General features: G+C 39.4%; 2 protein-coding genes across 6 annotated transcripts in view; both read right to left on the bottom strand.

The window, feature by feature from the left end:
- Positions 1-1,317: 1,317 nt before the first annotated feature.
- On the bottom strand, positions 1,318-5,686 carry LOC128319325 (NLR family CARD domain-containing protein 3-like). The gene is made up of 5 exons (XM_053238293.1): positions 5,585-5,686; positions 4,499-4,615; positions 3,740-3,794; positions 3,375-3,579; positions 1,318-3,086 (listed from the first exon to the last, which is right to left on the bottom strand). The coding sequence occupies exons 2-5, from the start codon at positions 4,612-4,614 to the stop codon at positions 1,318-1,320; spliced, it is 2,145 nt and encodes a 714-aa protein (XP_053094268.1). The 5' UTR covers position 4,615; positions 5,585-5,686.
- Positions 5,687-13,927: 8,241 nt separating this feature from the next.
- LOC113524564 (NACHT, LRR and PYD domains-containing protein 12-like) overlaps positions 13,928-22,105 on the bottom strand; it is a 31,991-nt gene continuing 23,813 nt past the window's right edge. For 2 of the 5 annotated variants that reach the window (XM_053238230.1, XM_053238231.1), the window contains 3 exons: positions 18,904-19,077; positions 17,100-17,276; positions 13,928-16,938 (listed from right to left, as the gene is read on the bottom strand). In XM_053238230.1, the coding sequence (XP_053094205.1) occupies positions 16,923-16,938; positions 17,100-17,276; positions 18,904-19,077 (367 nt within the window). In that variant the 3' untranslated portion in view covers positions 13,928-16,922. Of the gene's footprint in view, positions 16,939-17,099; positions 17,277-17,498; positions 17,673-17,695; positions 17,863-18,026; positions 18,566-18,903; positions 19,078-22,105 lie in introns of those variants that run through there. The other 3 variants (XR_008302739.1, XR_008302741.1, XR_008302740.1) reach the window with 3 other exon arrangements.

Below are 22,105 nucleotides of genomic sequence, written 5' to 3'. Positions count from 1 at the left end.
CTGAGATACCAGTGATCCTGACCCCTTCTGCTCTCTGGACCTGCCTGCCTGACCCATCCTGATGCCCTACTTCTGGTTGGAGTTCTCATCGGTTGAGTTCGCTCGCTGCTGCTGGGGGTGGCCCCATATGGACGGCCTGAAGAACTGTTTGGATTGCTGGGGATGGCGCCACCTGGGGGCTGTGGAGATGGCATGGGGATCTGAACACATATGGGGAGCTGAACTGTGATGGCTTGGGACTGCGATTGCTGTAGTGGCTTTGGGGCTGAAGTTGCCACGAGCAGCTTCGTACTCAGGACTCCATCAGTGGACAGTGGATAGATTTTAACCAACCCGACTTCTTGTGAAAACTGTGATGAATTTACTGGTTGCACATTTGCACTATTTGTCCATATAGTACACAATAATAGAAGGGATTTATTTATAATCGCACTATCCGTTGCACCCAGATGAGGATGGGTTCCCTTTTGAGCCTGGTTCCTCTCAAGGTTTCTTCTTCATATCATCTCAGGGAGTTTTTCCTTGCCACTGTCACCTCTGGCTTGCTCATTAGGGATAAATTCACATATTTACTATTTTTTTGAATCCATTTATTTCTGTAAAGCTGCTTTGTGACAATGTCCATTGTTAAAAGTGCTATACGAATTAAATTGAATTGAATTTCTCTTGGAAATTGGTCACTGAGTGCGAATTTTGTTCCTTTTAATTCTCTTCCTTTGTTTTTCACAAGTTCTTTCTGTTTAAAGTGTTCAAATTTGGCAGCGATGGGTCTGGGTCCTTTCTGGGTTCTCGTACCGAGGCGGTGGACTTGATGGAATGTTATATTATCGATAACTTCAGGTGGGAGTTTTAGCTGTGTTTTCATGAAGTCGTTAACCAGTGTCTCTGGGTCATCAGATGAATTTTCGGGTATACCTGTAAAGATCAAATTGTCCCGTATGCGTCGTGTTTGTAAGTCCAACATAGTTTCCTTCATTAGTTTATTTTCTTTTTTACGATTCCAATTTGTTCAGTTTAGTTCACAAAATTATCAAAAAGCAGTAATGAATGCTTGGAGTTATTTTGTGTAAATCATTTTTTCATCAATTTTAGAGAAAAGGTAATAAATCGTGATATAAGATTTTGTCCATATCAGCCAGCCCTCAGTGCAAACAAAACGTGATAGTGCAAAAAAATGAAACGATCTTCTGTAAAAGTACCAGAGGTTTGTTTAAAGATGATTAAAGTACCTGTTAACAAGCATTAATCCAAACAGTGCAGTTCAGTGTTACATTAAAATAACAAACCATGCAGTAATACATTTATAAATAAAAATACTCACACAGCTTTTCTGGAGGCTTTGACCACTGGCAGCAGCCTCAGAAGACATTCCTCTGATGGGCCATATTTCCTCAAATAAAACACATCCAGCTCCTGTTCTGAGTTCAGTAACACAAACACCAGAGCTGACCACTGAGCAGGAGAGAGACTGGTTTCACTAAGACGACAGGAATCTCCTCTGTTCAGGTAAGTTTGTACTTCCTGCACTAGAGAATGATCATTCAGTTCATTCAGACAGTGGAATAGATTGATGGATTTCTCTGGAGATGGATTCTCCCTGATCTTCTCCTTGATGTAATCGACTGTTTCCTGTTTGCTGTGAGAGCTGCTTCCTGTCTGTGGCATTAAGCCTCGTAAGAGATTCTGATTGGACTCCAGTGAGAGACCCAGAAGGAAGCGGAGGAACAGGTCCAGATGTCCATTCTCGCTCTGTAAGGCCTTGTCCACTGCACTCCTGAGGAAATCAGACATGTTTGACTTTCTGAAAAGTTCAGACAGATCAGAGGTTTGTTGTTCTGGTACATTTCTGCTGATGAAGGAGAGAAATGCATATAAAGCAGCCAGAAACTCCTGAACACTCAGGTGTACAAAGCTGAACACCTTCCCCAGCTGAAGCCCAAACTCCTCTCTGAAGATTTGAGTACACACACCTGAGTACACTGACACTTCTCTGACATCAATGCCACACTCTCTCAGGTCTTCCTCATAGAAGATCAGGTTTCCTTTCTCCAGCTGTTGGAAAGCCAGTTTTCCCAGTGCCAGGATACTCTCTCTGGTCTGCTGAGGATCAGGGTCACATTTCTGATGGAACTTTTGGTCCTTGTGTTTGATCTGAAAGATAAGGAAGTGTGTGAACATTTGAGTCAGAGTCTTGGGGATCTCTCCACTCTCTGCTTCACCCAACATTCTCTCTAGAACAGTGGCTGAAATCCAGCAGAAGACTGGGATGTGGCACATGAAGTATAGGCTTCTTGAAGACTTCATGTGTGTGATGATTTTATTGGCCAGGCTCTGATCACTGATCCTCTTCCTGAAGTACTCCTCTTTCTGAGGATCACTGAAGCCTCGTATCTCTGTTACCTGGTCTACACACTCAGGAGGGATCTGATTGGCTGCTCCTGGTCGAGAGGTTATCCAGAGGAGAGCAGAGGGAAGCAGATTCCCCTTGATGAGGTTTGTCAGCAGCACATCCACTGAGGCTGACTCTGTCACATCACACAATCTCTCATTGTTCTGGAAATTTAGAGGAAGTCGACACTCATCCAGACCATCAAAGATCAACAACACTTTGTAGGAGTCTATTAATTCTAGTTTTCTCATTTCTGGGAAAAAGTGATGAAGAAGACTCATCAGACTGAGATTTTTCTGCTTCATCAAATTCAGCTCTCTAAAGGGAAGTGGAAACATGAAGAAGATGTCCTGATTTGCTTTTCCTTCAGCCCAGTCCAGAATGAACCTCTGCACAGAGACTGTTTTTCCAATTCCAGCAACTCCTTTAGTCAGCACACTTCTGATGGACTTGTCTTTAAAGAGCTCATTACATTTGATGGGTGTCTCCTGTGTTGCTGGTCTCCTGGAAGCTGTCTCAATCTGTCTCACCTCATGTTCATTATTGACTTCTCCACTCCAACCCTCTGTGATGTAGAGCTCTGTGTAGATCTCGTTCAGAAGCGCTGAGCTTCCGTGCTGTGAAATTCCTTCATTAATTCTTTTAAACTTCTCTTTCAGGTTGGATTTCAACTTTGCCTGATACTCAAAGATGAGTTCTAAAAAACAAAGTAATAACACATTTTAATGCAAAATCACTGAGCAAAATATAAAATGTAAAATTCTTTCAAACGCTGCTGTTCATTCCTGATTCATGTACTAAATATTACTGAAGGAACAGGACCATTGTACAGAGTAACCACAAGCTGGACCACGAACAGAACAGAAAAGCACCAGATGAACATGATACTAAAATCAAACTTAAAACTAAAAGTGTTAATATCTAAAACAATTTCCTCTCTCTAAAGTGAACCTGATGGAATAAAGCCATGACTCAGAGCTCTTACTGTTGTGCAGTGTGTTAGCGAGATCTGTGTGGTTCATGTTCTTCAGGACGTGCAGTGTGATCTTCAGCGCTCCCTCTCTGACACTGTGCAGATCCTCCTCATCCTCCACCTCCCTCTCAGTGCATGCTGGGTAATCTGGACTCAGGAGATTCTGAAACCTCTTCAGCACATTCTTTATCAGAGTGATGACTTTGTGTTCCAGCTCCTGGTTAGAAACACACAGTAACAGATCTAAATATTATAATCTTACACAGTGAGAGATGCTTTTATTTTTTTTAACTCTGTTATCATAGATCCAACTGAAATTCTGTCTGATTACCCATAATGCTGCTGCACATCGATAAAATATCACAAGTCACACACACCTTGAATATGGAGTCCAACTGATTTCTGCTGATGTTTGATTTCTTCTTTTGTGGTCTGTGAACAAAAAAAACACATCATGTAATATGGACTATATGTATTCATAGCTGCACAACACACACTAATAAATACAAAGAAAAAGAGGGGGTCCTTTATTTTTCCTCACTGAAGGTGGTAACCCTACAGCTTACAGGCTTTGGCAATGTTTCTTTCCTCGCCAAACAAGCTGAGATGGGGCTGGAGTGAACAGACAATGGGGAGTGTCTATAAGATGAAGGATGATTTCCAAACAGGTTTTTTTTTTTTCAGCCACATAATACACTTGTGCTGAGGCCAGGACCATTGTCTTTCTTTCATGTTCTGCAAATTTCTAGGTGATGTGTACATGTAAAAATCAATTACTGCTCCTTTAAAACTCTCCTCTTAACACAATACACTGATTGCAGGATTTCCTAACTGACACTACAATATTTAGTAACAAATGTTTGAATGAATGAATGAATGAATAAAATAGTTATATGGTCATTAATTTCCCAGGTGTAAATGTTCTTCTGTAGCTCCACAGACCCTCCAGCTCAGGAACTGCAGGCTGAACTGAACTCTTAAAGCACTTTTCCTCACTGCCAGTCCGAGAGCTGCAGCATTGCACAGTTTAGTGTTTTACTGCTTCAACACCTGATAAAGCTCATGAAGGGCTTCATAATGAGACGAGTGAGTTTGATCAGGTGGAACACTGCTGTAAAACACCTCACTATACTGACCTCACATCAGTAGAACTGTCTCTGTCTCTGAAGAGTATTGGTGGATCCATTGACGCGTCACTCTTCATGGACACACAGCTGGGTTCTGGTGAGTCTGATCTCTTTCTCTTCATCATTCTAGAATTACAACAGAAATATCAGCAATAATTAATACTCTGCTGTCTCAGCACTGTTAAACAATGTGTTCATCATTAAACACCAATAATTCCATCTTTTTAATTCAGCTACAGTCTGCACACTTATTCAAACAGGAGACCCGCCTCATACCTCAGGAATTACTCTGATGTCAGGAGTCCCAATCACAGCTAACTGACTCAGCTGGGTCTTAAAGCCTGTAGAGTTCACTGACTCAAAGCTATGCTGCTCTTATGCTACACATTACACAGTCCTTTTTACTCTTCTCTCAGTGAATGATTTCTCTAAACTGTTCTTACTTCAGATCAGTGATATATTCACTGCTATTAAACACCTTAAAGCAAAGTTTAGTTCCTCTGTTAACTAGTGAGTGTTTAGTGATACAGATCTGTTCCCATGAGACGGTGTGTATTTATTGCTGGAGAACAGAAAAGCAACTCGCCTCTCATCTTTCTTTAAGTCCTGTTTTCCAGACACACTCATGTTGGAGGTCATGTCTCCTTCTCCAGATTACAGCAGGACACACGTTTACTTCACTCCAACATCGGTGTGTTAAATCAAATCCTGTATCAGCACAGAGTTCACTTACAGGAAATAGTCACGGTATCAAGTCCTAAAACAACCTGTGTACATTAAACCTTCAGTACAAACCCACAAAACTCTTCTGCATCTAGTGTCACTTCAGTGTGTTTATATATTATAGCTTTAGATTTAGATACTCACTGTGTTTATATATTATAGCTTTAGATTTAGATACTGACTGCATTTATATATTATAGCTTTAGATTTAGATACTCACTGTGTTTATATATTATAGCTTTAGATTTAGATACTGACTGCATTTATATATTATAGCTTTAGATTTAGATACTCACTGTGTTTATATATTATAGCTTTAGATTTAGATACTCACTGTGTTTATATATTATAGCTTTAGATTTAGATACTCACTGTGTTTATATATTATAGCTTTAGATTTAGATATTCACTGTGTTTTTACTCCTGAAATGGTTTATTTTCCCCTCCACACAAAATGAAGCTGCTGAGTTTTACTTTCACTGATACTGTCTAACTGGTTTAACTGGTTTATCCTGTTCATCTGGTTTATTCTGCAGAGTGGGAAGGGCAGTGACGCAGGCAGGTAATAAACACACACCTGCACACACACACACACACACACACATACCTGCACGCATGCACATAGTCACAGAAACGTGGTGCTCGTTTGTTTATTGATGATGGATTGATAGCTCAAAATAAATCTATAAAAATACATATATTTATACAAATATACAGGGGTGTATAAATAAATTCATGCACCTTTCTCACAACTCTCTCAGTAAGATTACTTCTCCTAGGCCTGATGTGAGTGTTCCTCATAATAGGAAGTAAAACTCTTACACCAGAATTTTGTAACAGGACAATGTGGTTGTAATCAATAAACGAGAGTTTAACACAACATCAGAGAATTTCTCACCTGCAGTATGTGATGTAGGGATGGAGAAATGAAGCTTTCTGAAGCAATGAAGGTTATAAGCCAATTGGATGGAAAAAAGGATCATTACACAAAGCTTTGATTAACACTAATGTTCATAGCAGACTATATTGTATCTCAAAGAATATCTGAGCTGATAACTTACTGACATATTAGCATTTCTTTTGAAAATTAGATAAATATACTGTGTATGACTTAAAAATGTGAATAAAATGCTTGTGTGAAATTGAAACAACAAAAACTCAAGGATTTTTATTGAGGAACAATATTTGTTCAATTGTTAAAGGACTAAGGCAATTCCTTCTTTTATTCAAAATTTCTCTTGCCTTAGAAAAAACACATTTTCAAGGCACAGAGGAGGCTGAAGTACACAGAAATTGGAGTGCCAGTTGATAAGGAGATCATACATTTCTGTGTAACCAAGAAATGCAAAGGATCCTCTGATCTAGAAATATTTGGATCACTAAGGTACCGTTGAACTTCTACTGTGGCATCAGCAGTGGCATTTTTCACACGTATTGTTTCCATAACATGGCTGTCAAGCAGGTCTCAAAGATTTTCAACAACCAAGTGAGTTGGCTGTTAATAAATGTACAGATGTATAAACATCTGCTGTAAGTCTTTTTACAGCTGCCTGTGCTTTTGCCTGGCTGCAGAAACCAAATGTTTTATACCTTGGATCCAGCAGGGTTGAAATGGTCTCAATGCTCATTGTCTCATAAACACATAATCTAACTGATAGAAGTTTAATGAGAGTGCTAGCAAGATGTACAGCCTTGTCATTTGTCAGTTTTGACAACTTAACATTAAGAAAATGTTTTAGCATTCTAATTAGTGGCATGGCTTGATGCAGAAACTCTTTTCTCTTCTGAAGGTTCTTCTGTTGATTGCTGGAAAGGAGACAACACTCCTAGACACTCACTGATAGTGTGGTGTTCTTCTGAGCTCAGTGGAGGTACCTCAGTTCTCAGAGTGGCCAGGGCTGCCCCCACTGGCTCTCTCAGATCAACCAAACACTGCAGCATTGTGTAAGTGCTGTTTCAAGTGTCCACCTCCTGAACCAGTATCAGAACAGGATTGCCCATCTGTTCCTGAACCTGATGGAGTCTTTCTTTATCAGCTGCTTTAAATCAACTTAGTTGTATTAAATTTCATAAATTCTGTAAAACTACTGTAGTAAATTTTCAACTTTACCAGAAAACTATCATAAACTTATCAGCGTTAATAAACAGAAATGATGCAGACTTTGGAGTCTCATAAGAATAAATTAACAACACCTTTCTTTTTTTGCTTATATATTGCCTATTTGAAATTACTTCTTGCTGCTATAACCCTATTTTGAATTACTTAGTCCTGCTTTAACATTATTATTACTTCAGGCTGCAATAACATTATTTAGCAACACTGAGAACACACAACACTCTTACAACCATGTTTATATTTACTCATTTGTGCTTTTAGCATACTACAGGACTTACACAATGAACAAAACAGCCGCGGGGAAACAGCGCGATAAAAGCCGGCGGTCAATCTCTCTCTCACTCTCTCTCTCTCTGCCCTTGCCTCTGCCAGACATGATGCCACATATTTATCCGCCCTCTACAGGACCTTGTTGAGAACAGGCGAGGAGGCGGGCCTAAGACCAACGGTCACACAATAGAGCACATTCAAAAAGAAACAGAATGCCACAGCTTTCTACCTGCTAGCGTCTTCTTCTTCCTCACCCTCTCTATACACACAAACATTATTATTACTGTTATTAGTAGTAGTAGTTGTTTTTCCAGTAGTAGTAGTAGTAGTAGAATTAAGTAGTAAAATAAAAAAAAACATACAGCCAAACAGCCATCAGTGTAAGGAGGTTAGTAAAAGTACTGTGTGCTTGTAAAACATTGACATTCCCTTTACAGACACGAGACGCTCCTTTTGAGCATGTCTGTGGGCTCAAGGCCTGGATTCTACACTCCTAGGTCCACTATAACTCCGGGTCACGCGTAGCAGCACAATGTCTTATTAGTAGCCCATCATTCAGCTGATCACCATCAAAGTCTGTGTACACTTTTAATCGAGCCCACATATGGACTCTGTAAGGTTTAATGTCTAAATTAGATACACTTTCTCAAATGCTAACCTCATTCTTAAACTCCAAGTGTCATTCGCAAGGAAAGCATACTCGCTTCACCATTTGTGCCAAAGAAACTAACATACAAATCATCAAACACGTGTGTCAAAACAAAGCCAGTGTTCTACTGTACACACTTAAGTCTACTCACAGGCCGTCTCTTTTCTATAAACACAACGCTCACGGTAAAGAGGATTTTGCAGCCTGACATCATTGCAATCTGTGTTAGCGTAAATGTATATAAGTTTGCTCTGTTTTGACCAAAGTGTCACACCAGTCTATTAGTCAGTAAAGTTTATTGTAACTAGTAATGGAGAGGAATAGAAGATAGCAAAATCTGATTACATAAACCCGTACTGTACCTCCACAGTCACAGCTGAGTGTAATGTAATGTAAAGCTGAGTGTAAATATGTTTTAGCATTTGCATTTCTCACCAAAACTATGAGAAGTTAAAAAGTGCTCATGCTATAGTTATATAAGCACAACAACAGAGTCTGATTCCTCCTACACTCTCTTGTACTTGGCCAAATAAAACACAATTATGAACTGTGATTCTGATAGTTGTGCGCCTTTAACTCACCATGTAGAAAATTATGTAAGCAACTGAGAACACCTTTCATTACTTATCAAATTATTTTATTCATTTATTAGATGTCTACAATGTTCATCATTTCAGACTGCCGTGTTGATCAAACTGTCATGTAGGAAAGTGTGTTAATACACAGAAGTGACAAACAACCCCGTGTTCTCCGTACATCACCACGGATGGGTATGATGTATGTGACATGCATTCATGCATTTAATTTATTAAATCATTTCATTATTAGAACCAAGTTATTTACTGCAAATGCAGAGAGTCAAGTTTTGAAATGTGGCCACACGAGAGTAACCAAGAACCATCCAGCACAACACACTTCACTAACTACACAAAAGTCTATTTACCTTATAGAATGGAATAATATTAATAATAATAACACATTATTATTATTATTATTAGTAGTAGTAGTAGTAGTAGCAGTGTTGTTGCTGATATATGTAGTAATGAAAATATTTAATAAATAATCATTATAATAAATACTAATACCTATTAATAATATTAAAAAATAACAATAATATTTAACAGCTATTATCAGTAGTAGTAGAGAGAAGTCTTTATTTGTCACATATACATTACACCACAGCATGTGCTCTACCACTGAGCTATATCCCTTAAAAAAAAAAAGGGGTCTCACATATCCCAGCATGCTAGGAAGCAGTGCTAGGCTTGAACTTTCCACCTTCTGATCAGTAACCCAGAGCCTTAACTGTTCAGCCACCACTACCCCTGACTACTAATGCTAGTAGTACTAGTACTGTTGCTGTTGATGTTGTTGTTGGCTGTTGTAAAGATGTTTTAGTATATGCTCTAACACGCAACAAACTCTTTTGGAAGAGTTGTTCTCGTGCATTTCAGGGTGTTGGATGGTGACTCTGCTCTAGATGAATGGTGATGCAGTGTGTTTTAGTTTGTCTTCATGCATACGTGCAATTTGCAGGTTGATCAGTCCATGGATATGCTTCATAACTCACCAAACTCAGGCAAAATGAAAAACAATAACTGAAAAGACCATCACATTAAGTACTGAGTTCCTGAACAGAAACAGTGAAAAAGCTGATGGTATTTAATAGAACTTGTGGATATTTACCTGGATGAACCAGGTATCATGTCATGACACCAGTAATGTAACTGAAGGACTGCTAATATTAAATTAAATAACAAATCAAAGTGAAACACTTTATTGGCCTCATTTAATACAATCTAAACATCATATGAAGTATGAATTGTGAATCATGTGACTTTTTTCAGGATGAGCTGAAGCTGAGCTTTTTTAATTAATGAGTATTTCAAGAAAAACCCTTCATAACTAATGTAGTACCTAAACTTGTTCGTAAATTAATGAGTAACCTGACCCATTCATTATTCACTAAGTTCTCTGTTATTTCAACCCGTGTGCAGTTGTACCTCAAAAACGTCAATGGCTGCTAATTTCTATAGAAAACTCCTCACAGTTCTATGGAGTGAGTGTGATCCATTGCTCTAGTGTTAACTGGATTAATGAAAGTGTCTGTGGCTCGGTGGGGCAGTGGGAAGCTTGGCCACTTCACAACGCTAGCGTCTTAGGTTGGAACTTCAGCTTCAGTCTGTGAGAGTTACACATCGTTTTTATTAATTATGTTAGATGTACAAAAATAAATGAAGCAAACTGTGTTCATGTAAATCAATTCACATGAAAACAACAAGTAAAGTGTAAGAGATGAATTTATGTTGAAGTAAAATATTTCATTTGTGTGGAACAGATGTACACATTTGCATCAAGTAAATTTAATGAACTTTTTTAGTGTAACTTTTGTATTCCCTTTGGTTGATCTGTACATTGAAAAAAAAATTATTGAATTTTCTTTTTTTTTTTAAATATGTACATCGTTTCCACATGAATGAATGGATTTGCACGAGCACAATTTGTTTTTGTACAGCAGCATGATTTGATCATGTATATCCAAATCCCGGGAATAAAATGGATTACACTTACCATTTATATTGCCGGTCTATCTGTGTCTGTTTTTGCTGTTTAAGTCATTGATTCATCTATTAAATTTACCTCCAGACTGTGGAACGATTGTTTGACTATTGACTCGTGCAGCTTTTCTCCAGACTCTGGCTGGGCGGAACTACTTACAACTCGTTCATTAAATCTTTGATAACAAAGGCTTTTGGAAAACATTCACAAAACAATTCTTCCGTTAGCACTGGCTAGCAGTTATCAAACCCCTGATTAAAAAAACTTAACCTCGATCCCTGTCAGCTGTCTAACTATAGACCAATTTTAAACCTCCCCTTTATCTCCAAGATGCTAGGAATGGTTGTAGCACAGCAGCTATGCTCATACCTACATAGGAATAACATTCATGAAATATATCAGTCAGGATTTAGGCCTCATCATAGCACAGAGACAGCTCTGGTTAAAGTGGTAAATGACTTACTCCTGGCCTCTGATCAGGGTTGTGTCCCCTTGCCTGTGTTGCTTGACCTTGTTGTAGGCGTTAATGGAATGGCCCTCTGCTGGCTCAGGTCTTATCTGACTGATCATTATCAGTTTGTAGATGTAAATGGTGATGTCTCTTCACATAGTAAGGTAAAGTTTGGTGTTCCGCAAGGTTCTATTTTAGGCCCACTGCTCTTTTCCTTATATATGCTACCTCTGGGCAAAATTATTCATAAACATGGTATTAGCTTCCACTGTTATGCTGATGACACACAGTTGTAGGTTTCTGCAAAGCCCCATGACAGACACCAGCTTAATAAAGTTGAGGAAAGTGTAAAGGACATTAGACACTGGATGCTTATTAACCTTCTCTTACTTAATTCTGACAAGACAGAAGTACTTGTACTAGGACCACATGCAGCTAGTAGTAAGCTTTCTGATTACATCATAACTCTGGATGGCATTTCTGTCTCATGTGCAGCAGTAAAAGACCTTGGTGTGATAAACAAGCTCCACTTAGTCCAGAATGCAGCAGCGAGAGTCCTTACTAGAACCAGAAGATATGACCACATCACCCCTATCTTATCCACACTGCATTGGCTCCCAATCAAATTTTGTATTGATTATAAAATACTACTATTGACCTATAAAGCACTAAATGGTCTCGCGCCACAGTACTTGAGTGAACTTTTGGTCTTTTATGATCTGCCATGCCTACTTCGGTCAAAAGGTGCAGGCTATTTGTTGGTACCTCGAATAATGCGGGCTACAGCTGGGGGTAGAGCTTTCTCTTACAAAGCCCCACAGTTATGGAACAGCCTTCCACTTAGTGTTCGGGGCTCAGACACAGTCTCAGTGTTTAAGTCTCGGCTGAAAACATATTTGTTTAGTCAAGCCTTTTGTGAATAATTTTTTCTTAGGTACAGGGGCAGGTCTGGAGGGTTTCACAGGCATAGAGTGTTGTGGTGAACTGGGATGTTTGGATGCTGTCGCCCCCCCACTCTCACACGTTCACTCAGGTGTGTTGACGGTGGAGTGGCTGCTGCTTTATGTCCCAGGACTCCCTCATGTCTGTGTTAGCTTCTGGCTCTCCCTTTTAGTTATGCTGTCATAGCTAGTCCTGCCGGAGTCCCTGCTTGCACTCTGCATGCAAAGTACATTGTCCTTAACCATTACGGGACAAATGCTTACCTAACAATCTCTTCCTTTCTCTCTCTGTCGAGCTACACGTTAGTCCTGAGATACCAGTGATCCTGACCCCTTCTGCTCTCAGGACCTGCCTGATCCATCCTGAGCCCTACTTCCTTCCTTGAGTTTTTCCTTGCCACCGTTGCCTCTGGCTTGCTCATTAGGGATAAATTTACATATTTACAATTTATTTTGAATCCATTTATTTCTGTAAAGCTGTTTTGTGACCATGTCCATTGTTAGAAGCGCTATACAAATAAAATCTATTTGAATAGAAAACAGACTTGTACGCCCTTCTTTATGTTGTTCGTTATTCACAAAGATTCATCTTTAACAGGAAACCCACCCCAGTTTTTTTTTTTGTTCTGATGCTGATAAGAAATAAGATGGTTAATCAACTCTTCATTAAACATTCTGCTTACTGTATCTATAATGTTGATGTTGAAGCTGAGGCTGCAGTACAGCTAGTGGACATTAAAACAGATGACACTATATGTAATTTTTAACAAATTATAAATGAAAATTGAAACTGTAATTGTAAATAGAAAAACGGTCAATAATAGTATTGTTTAAGATTGACCCTTCAATATTAACTTATATTACAACATGGATGCTGAAAGAGCTGAATGATGGGCTGGAGGCTGAAGCCATTAATCAGCTTATGAACATTTTCTTTACTCTGGGTAAGTAAAGAAAGTAAACATATAATATAGCAATTACACTCACCATCCACTTTATTGGGAACACCTGCACACTTGCACATTCATGCAGTTATCTAATCAGCCAAACATGTGGCAGCAGAACAATGCACAAAATCATGCAGATACAGGTCAAGAGCTTCAGCTAATGTTCACATTAGAATTTCTTTGCAACTGTGATGAGCAGAAAAGCATCTCAGAGTGCACAGAACATCAAACCTTCAGGTGGATGGGCGTCAACAGCAGAAGACCACATTGGGTTCCACTCCTGTCAGCTAAGCACCGAAATCTGAGGCTATCAGTGACACAGACTCACCCAAACTGGACAGTTGAAGATTAGAAAAAATATCACCTGGTATTTTTCCAGTCTCCAACTGTCTAGTTTCAGATGTACTGTATATATGAGGAAATGAAAGCTGAAATTCTGATCTATTGTCTCATATTTATCTTTTGATCTCAAACCCAAATGTCTTTAGTGTATAGCGAAAACTATAGAATGGGCCTTGTTGGTCCAATACTTTTGGAGGGGACTGTACCTATAGAAATGGCAAATAGTATTAGTATTACACTAATATTTGCCTGAAACACTAGATTAGTATTGGTGCATATTATCTGATCCACGAACAAAAGTTTCATACATGCCACGAAAGTGGAAAAATGAGAAGAGTAGATCCCACTCGGAATACGCCTAATAGTCCTGACATTCTCATTCATCAAAACAAATCTCAGTGCATGTATCTAGTGTAATAAAGAGTCACCAAGGGTTGAGCTGTGTTTCATGATTGTATTGTGAGGGGTTTGATATCTGCCAAACAACAGACATCCAAAAACAGGGGCTGTTTGTTCTTTTTTTTCTCTGTTTCTCTCACACATACAAAACACATACTGCCAAAAAACAGAATCATACTAGTGAGAGATTTTCTCATTCACTGTCAAAGATTCTAGGCATATTGCAGAGAGAAAATGATGCAATGTCATACTAACCCCAATTGTCATGTGTGTGTTTGTATGTATACACAGTATGTGTCTTTGCGGTGTGAGGTGTGTGTATGTGAGATCAGTTTTTATTAAATCAGGTCTGTATTTTGTAAAGGTTCTACCTCATCATTCACACACATTAAATGGACACCACAAATACACACACTATGTATACACACAGACAGACCACCAAAACTCATACAAAAATACAGCCAAATACATTCATGTCAATAGGACATTATGGACACACATGTAACCCGCTGCACCAAGTACTGCAGACACGATGGGTTCTGAATATGGACCAGCTTTTCAGAAGTTCAGGTTCGCCTACGGAGAATAAGGAGCTCAACAACAACAATGAATCACTCAGACATGGTAAGATGTTCAACTCAGTGTTATTTGTCAAAAGCAAATGTTTGAGCAATTGAAATGCACCAAATCAGAGGAATGAGAAAAAAAATAAATAAATAAAATAAAATACAATGGGTAACTTTCTCAAACAAAGAAAAGGAAAAAAAAACTATTTCAGTGCAGGTTGTTTTGACAATAACTCTCTTTTTTTTTTCTTTATAGATCTCAAGGACTTCAAATGAAAACTCAAAAAAAAAACTCAAATGGGAAAACAAATACACTTGACCAAATTAGAAGAAAAACACAATTAGGAAGAAACCCAGATAAACCTAAATAAATTCAAATATGAATTCAAAGCTCAATTTTCAAGAGTCTTGTAATTCAGTACTTGAGGTTCATTTACATCCTTGTGAATGTGGCTGAATTCAGTTAACGACAATGAAATTGTTCGTCACTCAGTCTCTCCTATTAGATCGTCCCTAAAGAGAACAGTGAAACACTCTGTTTGTGCTGCTAGTTCACTTTTCCTACCGTCCAGTTCGGCAACAGCAATGTAAATGTCATTCAGTAGCACTTGTTGAGAACTCAGTGCGGCTCGCCAGTCCTCGCTCCCTCCGTGAACACAGGAGTTTGGACGAAATCCGGGAATCCAGATACTCCATTCCGTGAAGCATCGATCTCCATACAGCGTCAACTTAGAGCTTGCAGCACACACAAGACCACAGATGAACTTGACCGTTTTAATCCCTTGTAGCTCCAAAGAACTCAGTTTCCACTCGGTCTTTCACTCATAAGTCATGAAATTAATTTCCAATCGAAAATGTCTTTTGCTTCTGTGTGAAACACTTTTAATTATTGGATAACATGCCACATGTGTTAAAGGAGGCGTCCTCTCGGCAATCGCGTGCTACCAAACCGATTTAAGTCTCTTTTTACATCAACTTTGCTTCTAGTCTCGATATAACGTCTCTGGGCAAATATCACTAGGTTTTTTAATCAAATATTTCTACCTGATTAATCAAATTCTTACATTTTAATCGGAAAGACCTGAAACGGCTCCGCTCACTTCTGTTCCCGCCGAAGCAAGAGAGAGAGAGCACGCGCTAACCAGAAAGGATGCGAATTCCAGAAAGGAAAAAAAAATGTGCTATACAACACTCTCACTTGTGATTGGTCAATTCTTCAATATACAAAATGCTCTTACTGGCAGCTTCAGAACTCATGAAAATAACTACTCCCAGCTCAGTTGAGTGTTGGTAACCTGGGTTACACACAGAACACACAATGGCTTTGTGGGGACATAATTCCATAATGGATTTCTTATGAATCTAATAAATATCTTAAGTCAAACTTAGATGCAGTGATACATGTTACTTTCTAGTTCAGCTCTTTCACTTGTTTTATCACATGAGATTACTTACACTCATATACATGTTTATTGTAATTAGCTGGTGTGAGGTTACAGAATAATGAAGCCCTGCCATATTGTGAACTGATCACCAGAGAAGAACATTATTAATCTCTTAACATCATCATTATGATTATTAGCAGGAAGGAAGGCAGAGTTTTATTTCACGCTTCTGTTCTTCATGAGACTCTCTGTGATGAAAAATCAGTACAATCTGATATCATAACATTTCAGCTGCTTCTACATGGTTGAGATACAGATATTCATTGTAGTCATGTGTACAGGAAGTGATGTCATGCTCAGTGATGTAAGCTTACATTTTGGACACATGACACACATTTTCATGTCGAATCAGATCATGTGTATGTTTTTTGTACTGAAATAAGGTACCAGTGATGGAACCATTCTGTACTTTTTCACCAGAAAATATCTAGTTATTATTCAGCAAAAACTGTTCAAGTCTGGGACAAGAACCCTGCTGGTCTGTACCCAAGGAACCAGTCAGATAGAAGTGAGGTAAAAATATCACCATAACAACAAATTTCACAACCAAGCTGTTACCATGGTTACCATTAAACACAGATTAGCAAACAAAGAACCGAGGTTTGAAAATCATTTTTAAGAAAAAAAAACCAATATCACACCTTTGAATCAGTCATCTTTGGAGAAATGAATGTTAGATAAAAATGTGGAGCTAAAAATAAGCTATAAACAGCTACAACACATGGATGTGTATTTGTATAATCAGTGTGATGATGTGATGATATCTCTGTGTTGTGTGTAGATGCTGAAGGATTTGACTTTGGATTGTAAAATATGTTATTAAAGCCTGAAGTAACTTGTAGCTGAGTGGATAAAAGGATGTGATCAGTCACAGTTATTGTTATGGAACTTCTACATCTGAATATGAATGATTCAGCTCCCAAACTGCTGGAAATATGGGACGGGTTCTAACGCTTCACCAAAACTGCTTTATCCTGGAAAAGAGGATTGAGGTGAGACTCCTGTCATATGCTAGTCCTGGTGAGTTAATACAACTCGATGCTGTAAGACAGAGAAAAGCATCAGTGTAAACAAACAACATCAGCATAAACACCAACACACACACACACACACACAAAGAGAAAATATTATATACAGTACACAGTGAATATTATTCATTATACAATACAGTACAGTAAAGAGGCAGTAAGTCAGTAACTCACTGTAGTGTCTCCAGTGTACAGTGTGGATCCTTCAGTAGATCAGAGAGCAGCTTCACTCCTGATTCTCCTGGATTATTATCATTCAGATCCAGTTCTCTCAGGTGTGATGAGGAGTTTGACCTCAGAGCTGAAGCCAGAGCAGCACAACCTTCATCTGTAATACTGCAGTAACGCATCCTGCCAGAAATAAAACCTTCTCACACTTAACACACTCAGTTTTAGCATTGAAAACATGAACTACACAAAATCTTTATATACAGTACATTCACTCTCCATCTCACACACACAACAATGAAAATATATCAGATCACTACAATTACAATTACTACAGATGAAAACTGGATGTAGCTGTGTTTATTAAAACTCTGCTGTGGTGTGTGTGTGTGTGTGTGTGTATACCTCAGTTTCTCCAGTGTACAGTGTGGATTCTCCAGTCCAGCAGAGAGCAGCTTCACTCCTGAATCCTGCAGTTTATTGTCACTCAGGTCCAGTTCTCTCAGACTGGAGGAGTTTGAGCTGAGAACTGAGGACAGAGCTCTACAGCTTTCCTCTGTCAGATTACACAAACGCAGCCTGGAAGAGAAATGATGAAATATCATAACACTGATCTCAAACACACAAACACAGCCATAATACAGTTAAAGTAGAACATGTAACAGAAATGTCAGTGTGTTTCTCTCACACACAGAAATCAGAGGACAGGACGCCACATCAGCACATTTACAGGAGCAGGGACGTCTTTCTGCACTCCACAATCTCTCAGCTACAATTTATTATAAGACTATTAGGTCATGTACATAACACACATGTGAGAGCGAGCAGCCTACAAACACTACACTCTGATCTGTGTTCAAGTTTCTACAACCAACACTGCAGATATAGTGCATTTTATTACAGAACATAAAGAATTATAGAACTGTACACTACCAGTTAATAACATGCCAGTACTAGTCGTACTTTACGGTGAGGTCAATAAGGCAATTTCTCTGATGTTATCTGTCCTCATGGAGCCGGTACCATGTCCATCTTTATAACAGATTCTGATAGCATGTCCAGTGAACTTTTCTGATCTTTCTGGAATGTAACAAACACAAAAGCTAAAGTAAATCTGATCAAATAAAATTATATGGTTGTCAACAGTAAATAACAGTTTCTTGATTTGGGAAAGAGATTGTTGTTTTGAAACATAGTTAGCTTTTTTACTCAGTCACATTAGATAGAAGATAGAAAAACATTCCATAAAGTTCCACAGGATGTCTGGTTCAGGAGTTGAATAAAATTATATAATTTGAAAAACCTAATAAACAAACAAACAAATAAATAAATATTTAAATGTGTTATAAATTGTGAATGAAAAAATGTTTTCTTTTGCAGCAGCCTGATGTTTTCACTGTTTTTCAGGGCATAGTGATAGGGTTCACATGAAAATCCCTCTTGTACAGACCACACCCACTTCCTGTTTAAATCTGAATACAAAAACAGATACGAATATTTAGAGCACTAAACAGATACAGATAATAGTATTGTGTTACACCTCTAGCAGAGACACAAGATCTAAACAGCTATAATTACACTCCATAAGTAAAGATTTTATTTATTCATGATATAGAATTAATCTAGAAAGTAAATCTGATTCTCACAAATACATTTCACTTTCTTACCAATATTTGAATCATATTCTAAATTATACAGTTACATATTAACAGATAATATTTTCTATATGTAACATTTTCTGATAAAGTGATAAACTGATCTCTCTCTCTCTCTCTTTTTTTTCTGTGTGTGTGTGTGTGTGTGTCTGTACCTCAGTATCTCCAGTGTACAGTGTGGATTCTCCAGTCCAGCAGAGAGCAGCTTCACTCCTGAATCCTGCAGTTTATTGTAACTCAGGTTCAGTTCTCTCAGACTGGAGAAGTTTGAGCTGAGAACTGAGGACAGAACTCTACAGCTTTCCTCTGTCAGATTACACTCACACAGCCTGGAAGAGAAATGATGGAGAGTGTGATTCATTTATCTGATTGTGAAATGAGGTGTTTCCATCAGTTAGGAAAAAACTGTCTACCTGAACACAAGGGTCTAATGTCAGGATCTGAACAAACACGTCTCTTTATTTCTAGCAGAGAGTTTTTCATACAGTGTGTTCAGCAGCTCTGGGGAAACTTCTGCTGGAGAACATTTCACACTGTCCTTTACTGCTTCATTACAGTGTGTTCAATGTGTAGATCAATTTAAATTGTGCACACATTTACTTTCCATTACAAACATTTTCTGGAATATTTTTGCTCCCATAGAACAATAGAAACAGGTCTGGAAAATGGTAACAGCTCCATTAAGACAGATAACATCAGAGAAATTGGCTTATTGACCTCACTGTAAAGTAAAACTAGTACTGGAATGTTAGTAAAGTAAATGTGTGTGCAATGTACACTGATCTACACACTATAGAAATAAATGTACTTTGTTCTGATGTGAAAAGTGATGTAGATATTTCAGCATTAACACAAATTTGAATTTCACAGAGACGGTAAAACAGTTGGGGTTCATTGTTCATTAGACCTTAATCTTATAACTTTCACACACACATACAAATCACAGAACACCCACAACACACATACACAGAAAAACAAAGCTCAACAGTAGAAACAATGCTAATTCACACCATATAAAAATACACACTTTAATTTTTTTTATTTTCATGACACAGGTAGATGTTGACCTGCTATGGCATTACTGCTTGTTGCACCTCCTCCGGTGTCCATAGAATTACTGCTCTTCGTTTAGCCTTGCCAACATTCCTAATTCAACCAAAACCATACAGGCCTCCCCACTGACTAAGTCTATAGCAAGCCAAACTGGCACCATTAATGCATGCTCAGTAGCACTGGTTCCATATGGTATAGGTCAGCTGCACGGTTGATCATGTTGATCATGAACTTGATCATGTTGCCACCTGTAGCTCCCTTGGGAGAGCACCATCTTGCAGCCTGACAAGATGTGCTGGAGACTTGCATTTGGACTGCTATAGAGGGGGCAGCATTCTTTCTGGCCAAAACACTGGTGCAGGTTCAGTGGGCAGGGGAGTGTGTTGTAGGCTGCCCTGATAAGAAAACTAAGCATTGCCTGTGGGATTTTCCACAGTTCCGACATGCTGATGTTTCTGCCAACCATGCCTTTCCAGCCCCCTTTGTCGTCCTAATGTTACAGTCTCTATCTTATAGTGCTCATCCTCCATTCTCGCCACCTCAGACACTACCAGTTCCTTCCTTTCTTTCCTGCTGGCCTTGGAACAGTCCAACGGAGCTTCAACCCACCCCAGACCTGCCCTTCCTTTTTGGACTCCATCCTGCCAATGATCTCTTTGTGCTGCAGCCTGCTAATTGCCAAATTGACTTTGGCATGGGCTTTCAACTTGCGGCCCGTGTGGACCTGGACATTTGTACTCTGCACTGCTTGGTCAGTGGACTCCCTCAGCTTCAACACTAGCCTGGTCTTCTCCTGCTTATAGCCCATGCTGATGGATTGCAGTGGCAGCTGTAAGATGTTCTTTCCAAAGAGACCAGTTTCAGATAGGCATTGTGGAAAGACCAGCCACTTTCAGATGAAAGAGGTGGCTTTCCCATCCATGTTGCTTACTGCGGATAAGGGGATCTCACACAACTTCAAGGCCACAATATCTCCATTTTCTACAGTGTGGTGTGGTAGCACCACACCTTGTACTTTCCTGGCTTTGGCCAGACCTTGCCAGACCATCAGAAAGCTGTTTCAGCACGCTCTTCCCCATGTGCTTGTTGGAAGAGTTTGCAAGGTCAAGCTAAACATATGCAGATCTTTCTTTTCACAATTGGCCAGTTGGATCTGTTCTAAAATCACAGATGAGTGCTTCACACACCCTGAGAAGCCTGGGACCCCCACCTTCTGGCACCTGGTGTCAACATACCTGTGAGTTATTCGGTTATTCTGCATGCCAAAACAGGGTAGAAGATCTTTCCTTCAACATTGAGCAAGGCGATGCTCCTGAATTGGCTGACCACTCTAGAGTCCTTTTCCTTGGGGATGAATGCCACCATCATTCTTCACCACTCCGATGGGATACATTGCTTTTTACAGGAGGCTTGCACGAAGGTCCACAGCAGCTTCAGCAGTGCAGGGCAGTTCTACAGAGCTTGTAGGGTATCTGGCCATTTTACGACCTCTCTGATTTCACTGAGCTTGGGGGCAAGATGTTAAACTGGGATACAAGTAGGGCTGGACAAGCACATGCCCTGGTGAACCTAATGGCTCATATCTTGCTGGGTCACTGCCTTCTGATGTATTCTTCCAGCTCCTCCCTGCTCATTTGCTCATTTCCATCTTCCCACTCTTTACTTCCTCCAACAGCTGCATAGCATGCTTGAAGGGATTCTTGTAGAAGTAAGCTCGTTCCTTCTCCTTCCTCTTCCTGCACTTTCGGATGCCCTCAGCTCTCCACAGGCTGGCTAGCCTCTGCTAGATATCCTTCCATAGCACTTTGAGACTTTCTTGCTTGCATAGTGTTGCCTTCCTCCAGTTGTTTTGGAGTTGCCATTGCTGTTGCACCAGTTCCTCAATCTTTCTCTTGCCTCCTTTTTTGTCTTGGCACTGTGATTTTCTTGGTGGTAATAATGCCGAACCTGACTTTACACTCCTGATAGAGAATTTCTTCAAACAAGTGGAGCCTAGCCTCTACACCCCATTGCAGTGATCTCTCCAGTATTCCGCTAAGGTCTGCATCCAGTATTTGCCATGCAATTTCCTCACTGGCCTTTGGCCACTTGATCTTGTCCTTCCTAGCTGGTGCCAGCTCTTCTTGACTCTGCTCTTTTGGGACAGCTGGATGCGTCTCCTGGGTGCTCACAAGACAGGTCACTCTCCACTAAACAGTCTTCCTCCTCACCTACCTGCCTTCCCTCAGCAGCAATGGGTCCATTGGAGCTGTGGTTTTTGACCTGGCTTTTGGTCCCTCTTGTCTGATCTGGCATTGCAGTGCA

The sequence above is a fragment of the Pangasianodon hypophthalmus genome, chromosome 11 (assembly GCF_027358585.1).
Source record: "Pangasianodon hypophthalmus isolate fPanHyp1 chromosome 11, fPanHyp1.pri, whole genome shotgun sequence".
NCBI classification, from domain to species: Eukaryota; Metazoa; Chordata; class Actinopteri; order Siluriformes; family Pangasiidae; genus Pangasianodon; species Pangasianodon hypophthalmus.
The sequence above is the reverse complement of the archived record's forward strand: the minus strand, read 5'-3'. Positions and strand labels throughout refer to the sequence as shown.